The following is a 20226-nucleotide window of genomic DNA, read 5'->3' as shown; positions in this document are numbered from 1 at the left end:
TGTGTCTAAAAGTATTGCATAGTTTTAAGGCCCTGTAGTTTGTGCATTTTTGTTCATCACCTTTGTACTGTATGATTTAAGATATATTTAGGCCATTAAAACATACAGTATGATGCAAATATATGGAATAAATTTATTATTTTAGAAGCAGGCGACTTTTACAAATCTTAAAACACCTCAATTTTAATTTTTGAATGGCCATCAATTTCTATATATGGACATTACTGTATAGGTGTTCGGTAATGACGTAATTGACAATTTTTTTAACCGAGGTCACGAGACTCCTCATTTTAAATCGTCTTTGGAACGATGCAATTATTTAAATATTTATTTCTACCGTGTTAACCAAAACTGTTGGTTTATTAATACAATTAACTTATATAAGTGTTTAGTAAAATACAATAAAATTATAAGAAATGTTATTTGTTATATTAATAGTTATTATGCAATAATCAATTATATGTTAATAGTTATTTGTGTAATTCCTGTTATTATTACTGTATCTTTTGCAAAACGTAAGTTATTCAAAATTTCTCCATTGATAGATATACCCTCTATTGAATCTGCGAGCCCTTCTTTAAATACCTCTTTCTCTGTGGACATTGAAGAGCAGGGGGGACAACTTGCAACCCTGCCGGGCTCCTCTCTGCATTTTGATATCTCGGGTATTCTGGTTGTTAACTCCTGTCTTAGCAGTTTAATAACTCAATATAGATTAGATATAATTTTTGTATCACACTGTCAATATTTTTGCTTTTTATTATCTCTACAAACTTTGTATGTTGAACCCTATCAAATGTCTTTTCGAAGTCTACAAATATATATCCTGATTCTGCTGTGTATTATTTTCAAAAATATTATAAGTGTTTAACTCATTAAAGCTATTGATCTGTGATCTGAACAGATTTTTGCCCTAGACTTTTTGGGAATTGCTACAAAGGTCGATTGCAGCCATTGTCTGGATATTGTGGCACTCTGATATATTAGATACTGAATAGTTCAACCATTACATTAATAACATCTTCTACAATAAGTTTTAACAATTCTATGGACACATCATCTGGTCCAGTAGCTTTGCCATTCTTCTTGTAATGTTACTGGTTCAGTATTCTCTGTGGTTTCTAATGACAGTTCTTCTCTTTCATCATTAAATAGTTGTTGGATGGTCCAGTAACACAATATCTCCTTCACATCAGTAATAATATCTCCTTTATTATTTTTAAGGATATTCGTTCTTGTTCCATTTTAAGAACCTGTCATTTCTTTGATTTTTTGTGTAAACTAAAGCTATTATACTTTTTATCCAGATCTTCTATTTCCTTGCATCTCTACCTCTCTTTTGCATCTCGAATTTTCTTACAGACGTTTCCCTTATTTTCAATTTCTTCGTATTTGTTCAGGTCTTTTGCTTTATGTTTTCTCCGTTTTTCCATAAGTTCAAGAATTTCTACTGTCGCCAAGGTTTTCTTTTTTCTTCAAGAGGCTTGAAGGCTTCTTTTCTAACTGATACAATGGCATGTTGGCCTCTATGGTGTATTCATCCTTGTCTGCAGCGGGTGCATATACTCGAATTATATTTATTTTACGTTTTAAATCAGGTTTGAAAGACAGCACCAATACTCGATCAGTGTAGGGAATAAAGTTACAAACATATTTTTCAGAATTCTCAACTTACTTACCTGTGTTTGTTGTTGTTACCGGAATAATATATTGTTCCATTTCTGGTGTTACATTTTCCTGATTCAGGCCATTGTATATCGCTAGACCCCAGTATGTTGGTCTTCATTCTACACATTTCCGACGCAGCGGTATCCAGTTTGCCTAATTGGTATAAATATAATTGCCCACTATAATAGTTAACCTATTTGGCACGATATTATCAATTCAAATAAAAAAAATGCGTTAGACAAGGAGACCTACTATCCCCGAATAGTATGTACTCACCTACTGTAAGCTATTTTCCGACAAACTAACAAAATAGAGGAGTAATTATCAAATACCAAATATAAGTCTGGGAAGAAAATATAGGGATGGTTAACTTGAAAATGCCTCAAGAAAATAGTTTCAGAACAACATTAATGTAGAGATAGTTACAGAATATGTATATTTAGATCTCCAAATTACTCCACAGGAGCCAACACAATCAGAAAAAAAATTAATACTCTCCAATTGGACAACATTCGGCGAGTGAAAAATTTTGAAGAATTTGGAATTTAATTAACAATTGAATGTTCATTAATGACAACAATTGATAATGTATTTACTTTATTTACAGTAAATACTCGTAGATCAGAAATCAAATTGTGTGAAAATTTTAAAGCTAAACATTTATTTTAATACATTGTCATAATTTTTAATTTTTATTTTAAATAATTCATAGAAAAAAATGTTTTAAAACAATTGTTTTATTAGACAATTACTACTATTGCGAGTCTATAATAAATCGGTTAAAAAAATTCATATTCGGAAAAATTTAATTAATCCAGTGGTTTAGTAATTCCAAAGCAAAATATTATAAATGATTGTGATCGCAGTTAAATGTATATGAAAAAACAAATTATCTATGACAAATGATAAATGTTGTGTCGTTTAATTAAAATTTGATGGAAATACTGCTTTTTTGGTAATTTCCAATACCAAGAATAGAGTTAACGTTAATAAGGTTTGGTAGTTTAATATGGAACCATAGGAATAAATCGTAATTTAAGGAGGCTACGAAATCGCTTATTTCTAAGGGTCAGACGCAGCATAGTCACCAATGTAAATGACGTAATATTTTTTGGAAAAATTTGTTAAAAATAGTATTCAATACAGCTATTATTAACGAATATTCGTTCCCTATAGATGTAAAAGTTAACAGCTAGTCGCAAAACAGAGCGCGTTTCAAAATGAAAATTATTAAAGACAACACACAACCAGAGAAACGAAAAAGAAGTTTTTTAAGGACAGGGGGCAGCCAGGGCAGCGTATTGAATGCATTCTTAATATCAAACAACAGCTTGTATCGTATCGTTGTACGTTTGAAAAAAAAATTACAAAATATGTTAATGTAAAGGTTTATTTAAAAGAACAAATACAAATTGGAAAATCACTTTTTAAAGATTATATCGTTATATTATATTCTATATTCTATAATCACATGATCTGTTTGATTAATTATTTTTTTACGTGATTTGTGGTAATGTATTGTTTCTTCCTTTTTATCTTCCTGTGAAGCATATACGCCAATAATTGATAAATGCTCCTCGTCCCCCTTCTTCTTCTTAGCCTTCTATCGTCCATTTTTGGACATAGGCCTTCCCAATTCCTTCCGTCGATCTCTATCCCGAGCAACATACGTTCAATGTGTTCCGGCTATTCTTTTTATGTCGTCTGCCCGTCTCATCTATGGTCTTCCTCTTGGTCTTCTACCTTTATACGGTCTCCGATGTTGTATTGTGGCGTTCCACTGTTGTATTGTGGCGTTCCAACGTTGTTATTTTTGTCTAGCAGTGTGACCTGCGAAGCTCCATTAGTGTTTGGCAATTTTTGTTCTGATATCCTCGACCCTTGTTTTTTATCTTACCCAGTCGTTCCTCTTTTTATCTGACAGTCGTATACCTAACATTGCTCTTTCCGTTGCCCTTTGTGTTGTGGGTAGTTTGATCTTTCTTCTGACCTCCATCCAGTTTTAATCTTTTGGTTAGTATTCGTTCACTTAGCTATACCGCATCGAACTTTTTTGATTTGATCTACTCCACTGTATATCTATTAATGTGTAATCGTCTGAATTTTTAGTTTGACCACGTTTATCATTTTACATCAAATAATTATTTTTTTCTGATAATTACAGAAATTGTACCTGATTTGTAAACTAATATTGATTTTTAATAATTTTAGGTAGATGATATACTTAGAGCTAATGAATACACGCACGAGTTTCCTAAAGGCCCGGTAAAATCCTATGATTCTAATCAACTAGCGTCGAACAACCCTATAGAAGACACAAGATCAGAAGCTTCTTGCTTGCTGACAAATGGTAAGCATGTTCTGTAGGAACAATATATATATATATATATATATATATATATATATATATATATATATATATATATAATACATAGCTTTATATCATTGATCGGCATCTTTTTACCTAAATTCTTATCAAATTTATGAGCGATGCGGTTAGGTCGTCGAAAAGACGAGAAAACAATCTCAATGATAGAATAAGTAAAAGATAAATGACTAAACTAAAAATTTTAATTAAGCATGAGCAGTGTTATAAAAATACAAATGGAATCGAAGAATAGAAATTTGGCGAAACACTACTTTATTTTGGCTTTTGATCGTGAGACTTTTGTATCAAAAACCCGTCCTTTTGAAGGATTTCTCTTGATTCAATAATTGTTTTGCCGGATCTCATTGTTAAACATCGTGTGGATATTAAGCACATTCAGTAAATGCCCCGATTATATTTCTTTTGTCTGTGTAGTATCCCATTCGGTCTCATGCATGGAAGTCATTTTCTCCGGCTTTGGTTCATTTGAGTCTAAAATAGCCTGTTCAGTTCTACCTCGTCTTCCCTGTCAACCCGTATACTCAGATGTAATACCGGATCGGGCTTGGAATCCAGTATTGTACAGAGTTCTACCCTTAATACTTTATTTTGCTTTCTAATGTGGTGACAATGTCACTTTTAAATTTCCATTTTTGGCCTCTAGAAAGTACGCTAGTATACATTTGTATTTAGAGAGTTCTTCAGCAGTTACAACTTTTCACTTTGTGATGACGTGGTCATTTTCTTGCCCCTGGCATTTTCCAGACTCAGCCCTTAACTTTTTGACACAAAGCGCGGGTTATGTTATCCATTTCTTGAGGAATCTTCTTCTTGGCGTACCATGTCCTTTCAGAATGTTGGTTACCATCTTAGCTATCTTAATTCTATTCACTGCCACCCTAAATAGCATGCTTGTATCAATACCATACCAATCTCGCAAGTTCTTCCACCATGAAGTCTTTCTTTGTCCCGGATTGCGTTTGCTTGCTATTTTCCCTTGCATAATATTTTGTACCAATCTATATTTCCTCTCATTACATGTCCGAGCTTTCTCTTCTTGATACTTTTTATAATCTCAGTAGTGTTGCTGAGACGTTCTAGTATTGTGGAGTTTCGAATGTTCTCCTTCAATTCTAGTATTGTTGTTGATTTATTTACATAACGTTTTGGGAAAAATTTCACCTGGTCTGATTGAGAAGCAAAATGCATTTAACAAAGAAGGCCATGGAATTGAAATGTCATCAGTTATTGACATTAAATTTAATAAACAAAGCAGAATATTTTGGTTTGTGCTCTGCAAAATGTCTTATAAAATTGATATTCGTCGAGGTGTTTATAATATGGTTGGGCGAATGTCGAAACGAGATATTGTTAATATATATCGAGATCAAAACATAAGCAAATCGACAATTTATCGCACCATAAGAGAATGTGAAGAAGGGATACCATGTGTTAACTTGCGTAAAAGTGGCCGACCGCGGATTTTGAACCATATAAGAGAGCCAAAACAATGTATGTGTATAGAATGTAATAAATTAATTATTAAAGATAATAAACGGTTTTTAACGCGATTTGTTTGACAGATGCAACGACGTGAAAACTGATGCAATTTATGTCGCGTTCCGAAACTAAAACAAAAAAAAACAAAAGAAAGAATATTGCGAGGCCAATCAAATCTATAGCTCTTACATTTTTTGACTTTTCAATTTGTTTGGGTTCACGATATTATCACTTTTGTGTGAACGCATTAGATCCTCCAACGCGAACACGCACACACACGAACACGCGTTAGAAAATATTTGTATGGGAAAAAGAAAAGAGCTGTTTTAGGGTTTTCCCGGAAATTATTTGAATTTTTCTCGCCGTAAAAACCATCCTTAGACTTCAAGGATCATTTTAAAAAAAGAATTGTTAAGATTGGTCCATGCGTTGTTGGGTTATGCGCTTACCAACACATTTTGCGATTCATTTTATATTATAGATTGATTCTTGTCTTTCCTTTTGTAAAATATTTCAAAACAGTAAGTAATGTTTTAGACATAGATATGTGAGGGTAACTAATGGACTACATAAGTCTGACGTCACAATGCGCGGGACTTGGAAAACCTTTTCAAACATTTCTAATTTGTGTGTATTTGTCCCATAAAAAGTTGAAAATATTGTTTTTTTTTAATTGTTTGAATAGTAAATAAGGGCTTTCGGTTATGAGCATTCATTCTGTGCGATTGGTATTATTTGTTGTTCGTGAATTTGTGAGGTAAGAATATTAAATTATTAGGATATTTACCCTTAATGTTCATATTTTAAGATTATGTTATTGTTTTATTAAAAATTTAGTTATTCTTTTACTATATTTCCAGGTACTTTGTCGTTGTTTTATCAGGTTTATATCAAAATAAATCATTGAATTTATTTACGAAGTTGAAAAATATTTAAATTAATGTTTTATTCTTTTTTCGTTGCCAGTGATTCTATCCTGTAAAAGACTAAATATATTTGTCTTCTCGTAGTTTAAGTAGTAAATAAGGAGTTTTAGTTGTAATATAACATTCTGTGGAAACCTTTCTATCAAATTGCCATAGTGAGTGTTTAAAAAATGTTTTTTGGGTGTTGTAATATTATTTTTTAGATCTGTGCATATAATGGCTAGTAAACATGTGTTGAAGATATCCAGGATTACTGAATTTTTTAGTAATAACAACAAAACTACTATTAACTACTTAAAACTACGAGAAAACGAATACAACATCAATTTAATAATTTTTCAACTTCGTAAATAGAGTCAATAATTTATTGATTAATTTTGAAATAACCCCGATAAAAACAACAACAAAATACCTTGAAACACAGTACAAAATAATTAAAGTTTTAATCAAACAATGATATAACATTAAAACATGAACATTAAGAGTAAATATCTTAATACTTTGATATTCTTATCTCACAAATTCACGAACAATAAATAATACCAATCGCACAGAATGAATGTTCATAACCAAAAGTCCTTATTTACTATTCAAACAATTAAAAACACCAATATTTCTTACTTCTTATGGGACAAATACATACGAATTAAAAATGTTTGGAAAGATTTTTTAAGCCCCGCTCTTGTGACGTCAGAACATGGTAGTCCATTACCAAGAACAGATATTAGTACCTCAAATTAAGCATTTTTTCTCCGACATTTTGAGTAGATTTGAGTATTTTTAATTTTAGTGGAATATATAATTATTCTTAAATTTATTACGAGTATTTGTCTACCGGTAAAACAGAAAAACTTTCACGTCAATATTGCTTTTAAATTAGTACCTGTGATCTACTTCAAATGCTACAAATGTTGCAGTTTCGCAACGATACATAAACATTAATTTATTAAATATTAAGACTTTTTGTTAGTTTTAATTCTCCCCGTAGTGTATTTAAACGAGATTTGCGTGTACAAGGGCACAGCAGTTTTAAGGGCTAAAAGACGAGCCATCTGTTAGATAAGGGACGGATATCTACAAAATCATAGTCGAATTTTATCTTCGAACCAACACAGATGTGTGTGTGTGTGGGTTAAAGGTACCTGAGACACTTGGCATCGGTCCTCTGACCGAGAAAGTCGTTTTATGCAGAAAAGTTGCATTATGAATTTTGTGGTTCCTGTTGTTCGTCGGTGAAAACATCTTTTGCGATAGCCGGGGTGCTATCTTTTCATTGGGTAAGGAACAATACACCATTAATCTATGTTGCTGCATATATCAAGTACGTGCATTTGGTATATTTATTTGATATTTGTTTGGAACTTTATCGCATTTGTGCCGCGATCGCGATTGAACGTTGTCAATTGGACATTTTGCATTTGTTTTGTTTTATGTACTATTTACTGTATTCTTATTTTTTTTTGTATTTTGTCATTACCGATTATATTTTGAATTGAGTTTATTAATATTTGTATTTACGTTTAATATAATTCATATATGTTATGTTTGATTGCATTTTGTGTAACTTTATTAACAAGGTTTGTTCATTTTACCACGGATTAAGTATATTATTATATGTGCGCATATTTTTCACTCGTTAACGTCTAATATCAATTTATGCTTTATTTCTAATCATACTCAACCATAGCAATCGAAATCTTAAATTTCTTTGTTGTTAATGTGTTCTTAAAACCTATTCATCGACATATTTGTTTTGGTTTGTAAATGGTTATCTTTTTGGTGTTGTTTCATGTTAACTAATATTTAAGTTTATATCCTTCTTTAGTTATAATTGTATATTGGGTTATGTATATTTATGTTTAATTTCACCTCTTTTTAAAATAGAGTTCTATACAGTCCGCTGGCTTTCATTTCTTTTCTTTATTTGAATGTACATACCCAATCTGAAAGGGGGAAACCAGCGAGTTCTAGATTGAACAGAATATCATTCCCTCCCCCTTTATGATGACCCCAATTGTTATATTGAGGTCATCGTATGTGCAGAACGCAACATATTGGTCCTTCGAGCCGCATTTTCTTCTTCTTTTTCTGTTTTTTTTTGTGTGTTTAGGGTTCTCTGATAGTAGATACCTTTTTCCATGTGTAGTTGCGGTTTCCTTGTGGTAGGAGCGTTTTTGGTTATGATAACCAGTTAATATGTCGTTGTTTACGGTTTCCTTATGGTAGGGACCTTATCAATTATGATAACCATTTTATTTGTCTTGCTCACGGGTTCCTTATAGTAGGAGCCTAGTTGGTTGTGATAACTATTTGTTGGGGTATTTCTTTTATCTGAAAAGATACCCAGTCGTCTGCCGAAAGACGATACCTAGTCTGCTGAAAGACTATTTCTTTGTAGAGGTTCTCTTATGCTAGAGACCTTATTGCGGTTATCACAACCATAGTATAGTCGGGTATTTATTTTATCTGAATAGTTACCCAGTCTGCCGAAAGACATTTGACTTTTTACGTTGTACAAGGTTTATTTACTGTATACCTTTTTGCGGTTATCATAACTATATAGTCGGGTATGTCTTTTATGTAAAAATATACCTACTCGTCTGCCGAAAGACGATACCTAGTCTGCCGAAAGACTATTTCTTCTTTACATTTTTTGTTTAAGGTGCTCTTCTGACAGAGACCTTCTTTTTGCCGTTGTTATAACCATTTATTGTATATTTCTTTTCTACAAAAAGATACCTAGTCTACCGAAAGACTATTTCTTTTTACATTGCTTTCTCGAAGTTCTCTTCTGACAGGGGCCTTTTTGCGGTTGTTATACTCGTTTTTACATTACGGTATATCTTTCATACTAAAAGATATCCAGTCGTCTGCAAGACGATTTTTCTTCTTTACATTAATTTTCAAGGTGCTCTTTTTACAGAGACCTTTTTACGGTTTTTATAACCATTTTACATTGAGACTTCTTTTATACTGAAAGAACTAGTCTGCCGAAAGACTATTTCTTTTTCATATCCTTTATTCAAGGTGCTCTTATGACAGAGACCTTTTCCGGTGTTTTTATACCCATTTTTTGCGGATTTTTTCGTACTTATTGCAGTGAAGTATTTCTTTTGTCTAAGCATATACTCAGTCTGCCGAAAGACTATCTTTTTTTTATATACATTAATTCAAGGTGCTCTTATGACAGAGTCCTTTTTCAGGTTTTTATACCCATTTCTTGCTGATTTTTTGATAGTGCTTTTAATGCAGTATTTCTTTTGTGTAATATACTCAGTCTGCCGAAAAACATTCTTACTTTTACTTTTTCAAGGTTTTCTTATGCTAGAGACCTTTTTGCGGTTAGTATAACCATTTACATTGGGGTATTTATTTTGTGAAAAAAGATACCCAGTCTGTAGAGACATTTCTTCTTTTGTGTTCGTTAGTGTTTGTGAGGTCGGAAAAAGTATTTTCGGTTATTGCAACCATTTTTTGTTTAATTTTTCCTGATTGTAGGGATATTAGTAACAGATTGTAATCGTTTTATGTTGGGATATATCTTTTCCTTGATAAGATACCTGGTCTGTGGAGACTGTTCTTTTTTATTTTGTTTGTAGTTGTCTTATTATAGAGACCTGCTTTCGACTATTACAAGTATCTCTTTGGTTTGTTTCTGTGACAAATCCAGGGATTTACAATTACTTTTACTCGTTCACAATCTTTTTCTTTTTGTCTTGTCAGTTTTAAATATTAGCTGCTCCATTTTTGTCTAAACAATGGACACCCTCAATTTCAAGAGACAGTCTGCAAAGAATGCAATTATTCGTCACTGTAATTAGATTGCAAAAAATGTTTCATTGGTCGATATTAATTATCTTTTGAAAGTTCGTCGTGAGTATTTACAGGTTGAGTATAATAAATATGAATGCGCACAGGATGAAATCGAGAACTTATTGGTAGATTCCGCTGAAGATAGCGAGGATCGAAACATTGTAGATGATTTGTTTTGTAAGGCAATGGGACTTATAATATGGGAGCCCGTCCTCCCATCCTTTACGTATTATAAAGTAGGTAGTGCATCCCATTGTTCTTCTAGGTTACATGTGGGGAAAAGACCTCCCATACTTATTTCAGATTTATGCCATCTACTCAATGTAGTTAAATCTTCTCAAAATCATATGTCAAAAGACTCATATTTTTCAAAACCTCAACCTTCTTTCGAGACATCCACGTCTCAAATACCTCGTGTGATGGCACCTAGTTCGTCAGGTCAGCTATCCTTGACTTTAGGTCATGTAGATATTGTCCCTAGGGCGTTACCTACGGGCCTTAGCAGTATTGCATATTTCCTTCCACCTGTTGCAGTGGTAAATGATAGAGAGTCCTACAAGACTCGTGACGCTCATACAAGCGCGAGTTCTTCTACGGGGCTATCCTTTAATAATGTACATCTCTCTGGGCCTCAGGTCCATTCTAATATTCAATCCTTGTCCAAGGACTTTTCTTTGCATGATTTCCATGATGGGGTGTCTGTGATGACGCTGCCGATACAGCTTACGACCATAATTGGGTCAAAAGTTCCTAGAGTGGCATTACACCCATCTCTAGATTTAGCATTCGGAGTACATATGTTTAAAACGTACTCCTATCTTTCTCGTTCACGCCGAGTAAAGGCATTTGTGTTTTGTTTCATCAGAAACGTTCGTAAAAAGCAAGCTGAATTGCTTATTGTTCAAGACTTAAAAAGTCCTCGTATATTGGAATCGTTGCCATCCGGTATTGCCAATCCGGATAATCAGTTGGGCATTCCGAATTTATTTCCAGAGGAAATTATTCACCGTGCGAAAGTTAGCGGTTTGTTGGGGAATGCTACCATTCCTTATGCTCAAAAGCATCATTTTCTTCTTTCTTCGAACAATCTAGTTGTTTTAAAGATGTTTAAAACACACGTACAGTTGGGCTATGTAGGGCCCCAAGGTACGTCCAATTGTAGACATCATTTCGGACTTAGTTGTTGCACATTTTATAATGTTGAGAGTCCCATCCATCATTGTGTTACTTGTTCAAGATATCTTTTTATTGCCATAGATTATGGGATATATTTTTGCTTAAAGCTTACGTAGCTTTATTTGTTTATGTATTTGCGCGACGTTATATTAAAATAACGGTTTTAACGTTTGGATAGTTAAGATATTTTCTTTTAACTGTACGAATTCTTTAAAGTACAAGAGTTCTTAGGAGCCGCACCATTTTTGTTTTTTGTTCGTTTCAAAATTGCCTTCTTATGTATAAAAAGCCTTGTTTATTGAATAGCATAAATGTTTTACATTTTCGCGTTTTTCGTCGTGATTATGTCTGTCCAGGTAGATTGCTAATATCTAGGGACAGTGTTATAATTCATACGATATTTCTTTTGCGTTTGCTGCTTATTCGTTTCGAATATTGTAGTGGCCATTCGGGCTACAATTATTCTGTTTATTTGTCCTTAACTTAGTTGTTGTTGCGGAGAACCATTTGTTAACCAGGATATTTGTCTTCTCCCAATTCCTTGCTTGTCGAAAACTATTAGATTATTTGTAGTATTTATATTGAGTGCCGTCTCTCATCGGGTGTCCGAGATATTTTGATTGTTGCCTTCTAATCATATACATAACTTTTCTTTCTTTCCTCGTTCTTTTTCATACGGTGCCGCCGGTTAACTGGTCCGTCCATGATATCCTGCGGATTCGCTTGTATAGCCACATCTAAATGGCGTCAAGTTAATGTATTGTATCCTAGGATAATAGAGGAATGCACTTCCTATTAGAGGAAATCTGTTTTATGTATAGTACTGATAATTGTATAATTGTAGTGATGTATATTTAGTATGTAGTTATGTATTTGTAACCTATTATCGTTTGTAAGTTTATTGTTCTTTGTGCTCTTTTGTAAATGTCTAGCTTTTGTAGTATTGTAAGTGTGTCGTTCGTTTGGTAACCGAAGAAGTGTTTACGGTTTCGGAATTTGTGTAGTGCGTCGCGAGTACAAAGTACAGTTATGTTTTATTGCCACGTATGCCAACGCAGGGAGAACATACATAAACATTAATTTATTAAATATTAAGACTTTTTGTTAGTTTTGATTCTCCCCGTAGTATATTTAAACGAGATTTGCATGTACAAGCGCACAGCAGTTTTAAGGGTTAAAAGACGAGCCATCTGTTAGATAAGGGACGGATATCTACAAAATCATAGTCGAATTTTATCTTGGAACCAACACAGATGTGTGTGTGTGGGTTAAAGGAACCTGAGACACTTGGCATCGGTCCTCTGACCGAGAAAGTTGTTTTATGCAGAAAATTTGCATTAGGAATTTTGTGGTTCCTGTTGTTCGTCGGTGAAGACATCTTTTGCGATAGCCGGGGTGCTATCTTTTCATTGGGTAAGGAACAATAAACCATTAATCTATGTTGCTGCATATATCAAGTACGTGCATTTGGTATATTTATTTGATATTTGTTTGGAACTTTATCGCATTTGTGCCGCGATCGCGATTGAACGTTGTCAATTGGACATTTTGCATTTGTTTTGTTTTATGTACTATTTACTGTATTCTTATTTTTTTTTGTATTTTGTCATTACCGATTATATTTTGAATTGAGTTTATTAATATTTGTATTTACGTTTAATATAATTCATATATGTTATGTTTGATTGCATTTTGTGTAACTTTATTAACAAGGTTTGTTCATTATACCACGGATTAAGTATATTATTATATGTGCGCATATTTTTCACTCGTTAACGTCTAATATCAATTTATGCTTTATTTGTGTTTATTGTTAATGTGTTCTTAAAACCTATTCATCGACATCTTTGTTTTGGTGTGTATATTTATGTTTAATTTCACCTCTTTTTAAAATAGAGTTTTATACAGTCCGCTGGCTTTCGTTTCTTTTCTTTATTTGAATATACATACCCAATACGAAAGGGGGAAACCAGCGAGTTCTAGATTGAACAGAATATCATTTCCTCCCTCTTTAGGATGACCCCAATTGTTATATTGAGGTCATCGTATGTGCAGAACGCAACAACAAAGCACACAAAATTGAACATTATTATTATTAGTATTATTTACACCGTTGCTTGAGACGTTGTTTATTTATTTCTTGTTTTTTTAGGTTTCTTATTTGGTGTTTTCGATGGACACGGTGGAAGTGCTTGTGCACAGGTCATATCCAAACGCCTATTCCACTACTTGGCCGCTTGTTTATTACCATACGATAATTTAGTTACATATATAAAATCCCTTTTGGGATCCCAGCCACAGGAACTTCTACAGAGTTATAATGACAAAGTTGAATTCGTCGATGATATTCGGCAGTTGTACAGTGACAGTTTTGCCAAATTTCTTAAAGATCTATCAGAAGTAAGTTTTTTTTTACTTTTTTTACCAAGTCATAAAATTTCGAAAATTTCCTAGATTAAATTTTAATTTAATGAATGAAACCACTAAAATATTTGGACATAATCTTCTACCGGTGTAACGTTAAATTCTTACTCCGTTGAATTTTTACTTTAGAGTAGTCTAGAATAAAATTTTAAGGTTAAATTTTTACTGTATGTTAAAATTTTACTCTCTTAATCCTATGTTGAAAAAATTGAAGTCTAATGGGCATATTTGTATTGGTAAGTGTGATTTTCTTGAATTTACTAAATATTTTTTATAAAAATATATTTATTTTTAAAATATGTAATGTAAATAGTAATGTTTACTAATTCTGGTTACCAATAAACAAAATTCCCAGTATGATGTTAATCACATCCTGTTTGGATGTATTAAAAATAAAGCACTCTCATCTACATTTTATGAAAACCTGGTTAAAAATAATGTGCAACTTCCAGTAAACATAACCCACCTACTGTCACTGAATCAGAAATCAATATACGAATTCATATGTAATCACTTATATGCATCTGGATATATAATATAAATTTGGTACAATCAAGTTTTAATTCATAAACATAACATAAATCATTTAAAAATCTGTGGCAAAAGGACTAGTTTCCATGCCAAACACACTATCTTCATCATCATCAATAAACAAAATCAACTTAAAAAACGTTAAAGAAGCTCTGAGGAATTTATCACCAATTAAAATTTTTGAAAAATTACTTACTGAAGAAATTATTACATACATTTTGTGACCAGACAATTTTATATGTACGGCAAAAAAAAATAATCACTCTTTTACAATATCTCCAAACGAAGTACAAACTTTTTTTTGCAATAATATGTTTAACTGTGTGTAACAGATTACCACAAGAACGGTTATACTGGTCATCAGATGTGGACCTAGGAGTTTCCTGTGTACAACGCTATGAGCAGAACAGGTACTTAGAATTAAAAAAGTTTGTTCGTCTAGCGAATAATGCCAAAATAGGCGATTATAAAGATCGTATGTACAAAATTAGACCCTTAGCAGATAAAATTATAGAAAAATTCTGCCAGAGTGGATGTTTCATAAAGATATATCCCTAGACAAATCCATGGTGAAATACTTCGGCCATAACCCAGCAAAACAATTTATTAGAGGGAATCCAGTCAGATTTGGATGATAACTGGTTCCACTGGATTTTGTTATGATTTTGACGTTTATTATGGAAATAAACCAAATAATACTGAAAATACTAAAGGAATACCACTTGGAGCTAACGTAGTTATTGATCTTTTGAAATACCTGCCCGAACCATCTAGAAATGAATTTTTTTTCAATAATTATTTCATGATATATTTACTAATGATACAAGGCGTGTTTTTTAAGTAAGTACCGTTTTGGAATTAAAAAAAGACGTGCAAAGATATGGCAATAATTTTATTTTTACATGAAAGCCTGTACCTTAATCTACTTTTCTACATAATTTCCGTGAATCTTGAGGCACTTGTCATAACGTGACACCAGTTTTTGAATACCCTCCTGATAAAATTCTGCCGCCTGACTTGTTAACCACTGCATCACAAATGTTTTGACTTCGTTATCGTCTTGAAGGCGCTGACCGCCCAGGTGTTTCTTCAAGTGCTAGAACAAATGGTAGTCGCTGGGCTCCAGACCAGGGCTGTATGGAGGATGATCTAGAGTTTCCCATTTAAATGATTTGATGAGATCTTTGGTCTGATTAGCCACATGTGGACAATGTCTCACAATAAGACGTTGCATTGATTGTCTCATTACGAGGCAGAAACTACACTAGCAATACTCCTTTTCTGTCCCAAAAAACTGTGCGCATGATTTTCCGGGCAGAAATTGTTTGCTTAAACTTCACTCTTTTGGGTGATGATGAATGTCGCCATTCCATGGATTGTTGTTTTGATTCTGGTGTGACGTAGGCCACCCACGTTTCGCCACCAGTAACAATTTGGTCTAAAAAATCTTCACCTTCACTGTGGTACCGCTCAAGGAAAGTCAATGCACTGCCTAAACGTTGGGTTTTGTGCAAATCCGTCAACATTTTTGGAACCCAACGTGAACACAATTTCCGGTAATTCAAGTTCTCGGTAACAATGCGATACAAAACACTACGAGAATACTGAGGAAAGCAGTCGGACAATGATGAAATTGTAAAGCGTCTGTTTTCTCTCACCTTTTCGTCCACTTTCTGCACCAAATTTTCATTAACTACCGAAGGAGGCCCACTCCGTTCTTCATCATGCACATTTGTCGGCCATCTTTAAATGCTCTCACCCATTTCCTTACCATTCCATCACTTATAATGTTTTGTCCGTAAATTTCAACGATCTCACGATGAATATCGATCGGTTTTACGCCTTTAGCACTAAGAAATCGTATAACAGCCCGTACTTCACAATCAGCGTGACTCACGATTGTTGGAGGCATCTTAAACACTGGAGTAAACAAGTATACAATGAAGAATCAGACTGTAATGGCGTCAGTGCGTAGACAAGACATGTAGGTAACCAGCGCTCATGCGCGGAACGCCGACCGTAGCGCGCGGCGGCGGAATCGCAAAACGGTACTTACTTAAAAAACATGCTTCGTATATCTGAAACAAAAAAACATAAAGGCGACAGGAACTGTAAGAGAAAATCGTTTGCAAAATGTCCAGTGAGGGAGTCTAAGCTAATGAAGAAAATGGCAAGGGGTACATATGATTATAGATTCGACAAAACTAATGAGATTTTGTGTGTGAAATGGTATGACCATTGAACGACTAGGACACGTAAAACTGTGATCCAGAGTGTCAAAATCAAAAGAAAATGTACAGCCAAAATTGTTTGTCCAACAATTCTGGAATGGGTGGAGTAGATGCGCATGATCAGTGAATATCATTACATATTTTTTTGAACATACATATATGTAATAAATGTAACCCAAATGTCACAATTTTGTATCGTTTACCATTTTTTCCAAGCTAGTTTTTAGGCGTTAATGGATTAATTACATAACCCTTCAGACGTCTCCTTAACTCGTCATATGCTCTTCCTTTATTAAAAAAATTTTTCACTTAAAAAAAATCAAGATTTTAATATTGATTCTTCTGATCGATTATTTTACAATAATTACAAAACTTTATGAAACTGTAAAAGATGCTTAAATAATCATCAAATGGTTTTGTGTCAGTGATAAGGAAGATATGTATAAGTGCCGTAAAGCTCTAAAAAATTGTTCTCTAATTGTTCCATTATTGGTAATTTCCACAAATTAGGGGAGAAACTAGACAAACACCTAAATCTCTTTCTTTCATATACGATACTTTTCCAATGTGGCAATTACTCCGAATCAGAGAGTAAAATTTTAACATTCAGTGTAAAAATTTATCTCTAAAGTAAAATTTTAACGTTATGATTTTATTCTAAAATAAAAATTTAACAATACACTGAAAACTACTACATTGGAAAAATGTTTCAGTGTCTATTTTCTATGGATCACGTACCATATAACCCTATTTACCGGTAACCTGAACAGGCAATTTCGGTTCACGGCCTAAGATTCTTAAGCCATGATGTTCTTTTAACACGTCCAGTTTATATGGTATTTAAAATGTTAAGTTCTAGTCTTATATGCTCGAGTACCGTTGCGTTTTCCACGTGAAAAAACCGCATTTATCTTGATATCTAATTATATAATACGTTTTGCATGCGATTGAAAGCATTTCTGGCCTTCCCTGTTGTGATCGTAATTCTGATTTAACATACGGAACTCGAACTGCTACGTATAGAATTTATTGTCTTCTCTGATGATTTCTTAGTGGTTAGACCAGTTCGCGTAGTACTGTTTCTCCCAGGAAGTTTATTTTATTTAGGGGCTTTATGTTAGTTAAATCCTTTTCTATGTTCGGTTAAAGATTAAGAGTATATGTATAGATATTTCATTATCTACTTCACAGAATCTGCTTTCTGTCACATGTACTACCTCCAAGATAGCTACTTCAAGGTTAGATACTTTCTTAGTCGGCAATTTCCTACAATTACTTTTTTAATTATACCAATATAATCTTAAAATCTCTTATGGTTATAGTTCATCATCTGTGACCACTGACAGCCCATGGTCTCCCATTGGGGTTTCTAGGCTCCAAAGTTTTACATGGTGTGGAGACCAGCCAGGCGCATAACTCCTCAAAAAGTCCAGCGTTTTATATCTAAAATCGTTACTTTCTAGTTTGTCTTCTTTGAGGAGATCATTTCAGTGTCATGTATATTTTGCTTTCTTGACTATAGTTGACCATGTTTTTCTTTCCTTTGCTTGTTTTTCCCATTACGAGATTCCTAGTTCTTTTAAATCCTGGTTAATACCATCAATCTATCTATTTCTGGACCTACCTCTCGGTCTCTTCCCGTTTACTTCTTTTCTAAGTACTGTTTTTGTATTTCTCTTATCCATCCTTTCTACCTGTCTCCTGTTCCTCCTCTTATTCACTAGCCAGAGTCCATGTTTCTGATGCATACCTTACTACGTGTCTCATAACTGTTGTGTATATTTTTATTTTTGCGTTAATAGATCCTAATTTTGACTTTATAATATTCTGTAGGTTGTAGAAGCATTTGTTTTCAAGTGAAATTCTCGCTGTTACCTCATCACTGTTTTTATTTCCTTCTGTAACTATTGATCCTAAATATTTGAAATGCTCTACAGTTTCAAATATTTGCCCGCTTAAAGATATATGAGTGCCTTTCATTTGGGAAGTCTATGGTTATAGTTCCCTAGAAGTATTTTTGATTGTCCCATTCCTTGTAAATTTTGCAATTTTTGTATCTTGTGCGATCTACTTATCTTAAGAATTTTTTCAGCATTAAGCTTTAAAAGTTGTTTGTGCACTTATTTTGCTAATTCGTCGACAACTTCGTTTCCTCTTCCAGTATGTCCCGAAATCCATAGGAGTTTAATTAAATTTTCCTTACTTAGTTCATTTAATATCTCTAAGCATTCGTATATTACTTTGAAGCTAGTCACATGTGATCTCAGTGCTTTACTAACTGCTTGATTATAGGACATTATGATTTTCTTGTCCCAGATATTTATTTCCATTTCCAAGTACAACGGCGCATTTTTCAATTACCTTTCCGCTTTCCCAAGTTTCTGCTTGCAAGAGACTTGTAATTTTTCATAGGCTTTCTCAGTATTGCTGTTTTAGAGCATCTTGTAGTCAATTCATTCATAGTTATACTTTCAATTGGGCCCAATGGTGTTTGTTTTTACGCGCCCCCATACGATATGTAGTGTTGTAATGTCAGGGATTACTTCCACGGCAACCATTGCACAGCACCTATGATCCATACAGAATGAACATACATAAGCTAACCTTTGAGCTTCGCGAAATTTTTCTCCGTGATGCTTAGACTGATTCTACTTTACCAGTTCACCGCTGTATAAGTGACGATTAGTCTCACTGTTGTGGGGACATCCACCTCAGAATTGAACCAGAAATTACCTCTATTTTGAACCTCTTTTTTCCACTCGGCTATGCTCGCACCCATTGTGACTATTTATATGTTGTGACTATATAGTTTTAGTGTGGTTATTCATAAGTCCCATCTTTTTTGCACCATGTAGTTATATAATTCAGTATATAATTCGGTATTTAATTCAGTAATACTGCCTTAGTTATGTCACAGGGGATGTTTTCCGAACTTTCTCTTCGCAGTTATGACAATGTCATTGACTTATCCGTGGCGGGGTACACCGAGGCTTTTTGAAATTACACAGAAATGAATCTACTACTCCACACGATCGGGGACGCAGCTCGCCCTGGAGACAGCCTCCAGTCGAGATGGAGAAGCTGTCTTGTCTTATTGCCATCTCTGTCCGTGTGAGAAGTAGCTGTATCATTCACTTAGGTATCACTTTCTTTCTCTCTGTCATTCGGTTTTATTATGGCTGTTTCGTGTGGAGTCTTATCAAACGCCCCTTCTCTATGTAGAAAGAAACACAAAGGATATTTCTTTTTTGCTCAAATCATCCTCTATTTCATTCATTAGTTGCACGAATGCGATTTCTATTCACAATTTGTTTCGTTGTTTTTAATGCAAACGATTTTATGTCTGATTTAGGCCACGTCCCAGATTCGTTATGTTTGTGGCGGAATCACATCATTAACTGATTACTGTGAAAGTTTTCGTATCTGTACAGAATTGTTAAAAAGCAATAGCAAAAATTCTACAGATCTGACACTAATAGACATATTATTATCATTTTATCAAGGATTTATTTTGCGATTTTTATAAGTTACCTGCTGATTTTTAAATACTCATTTAGAAAAAATCGCTGTCATTTGTCTAATCTACTGT

General features: G+C 33.6%; 1 protein-coding gene across 1 annotated transcript in view; it reads left to right on the top strand.

The window, feature by feature from the left end:
- Pdp (pyruvate dehydrogenase [acetyl-transferring]-phosphatase 1-like protein, mitochondrial) overlaps window positions 1-20226 on the top strand; it is a 101506-nt gene that overhangs the window by 68860 nt on the left and 12420 nt on the right. Inside the window, exons 2-3 of the mRNA XM_072526424.1 lie at window positions 3880-4018; window positions 13604-13851. Of these exons, the coding sequence (XP_072382525.1) occupies window positions 3880-4018; window positions 13604-13851 (387 nt within the window). The remainder of the gene's footprint in view (window positions 1-3879; window positions 4019-13603; window positions 13852-20226) is intronic.

Source organism: Diabrotica undecimpunctata, chromosome 3 (genome assembly GCF_040954645.1).
Source record: "Diabrotica undecimpunctata isolate CICGRU chromosome 3, icDiaUnde3, whole genome shotgun sequence".
Classification (NCBI taxonomy): domain Eukaryota; kingdom Metazoa; phylum Arthropoda; class Insecta; order Coleoptera; family Chrysomelidae; genus Diabrotica; species Diabrotica undecimpunctata.
The sequence above is the reverse complement of the archived record's forward strand: the minus strand, read 5'-3'. Positions and strand labels throughout refer to the sequence as shown.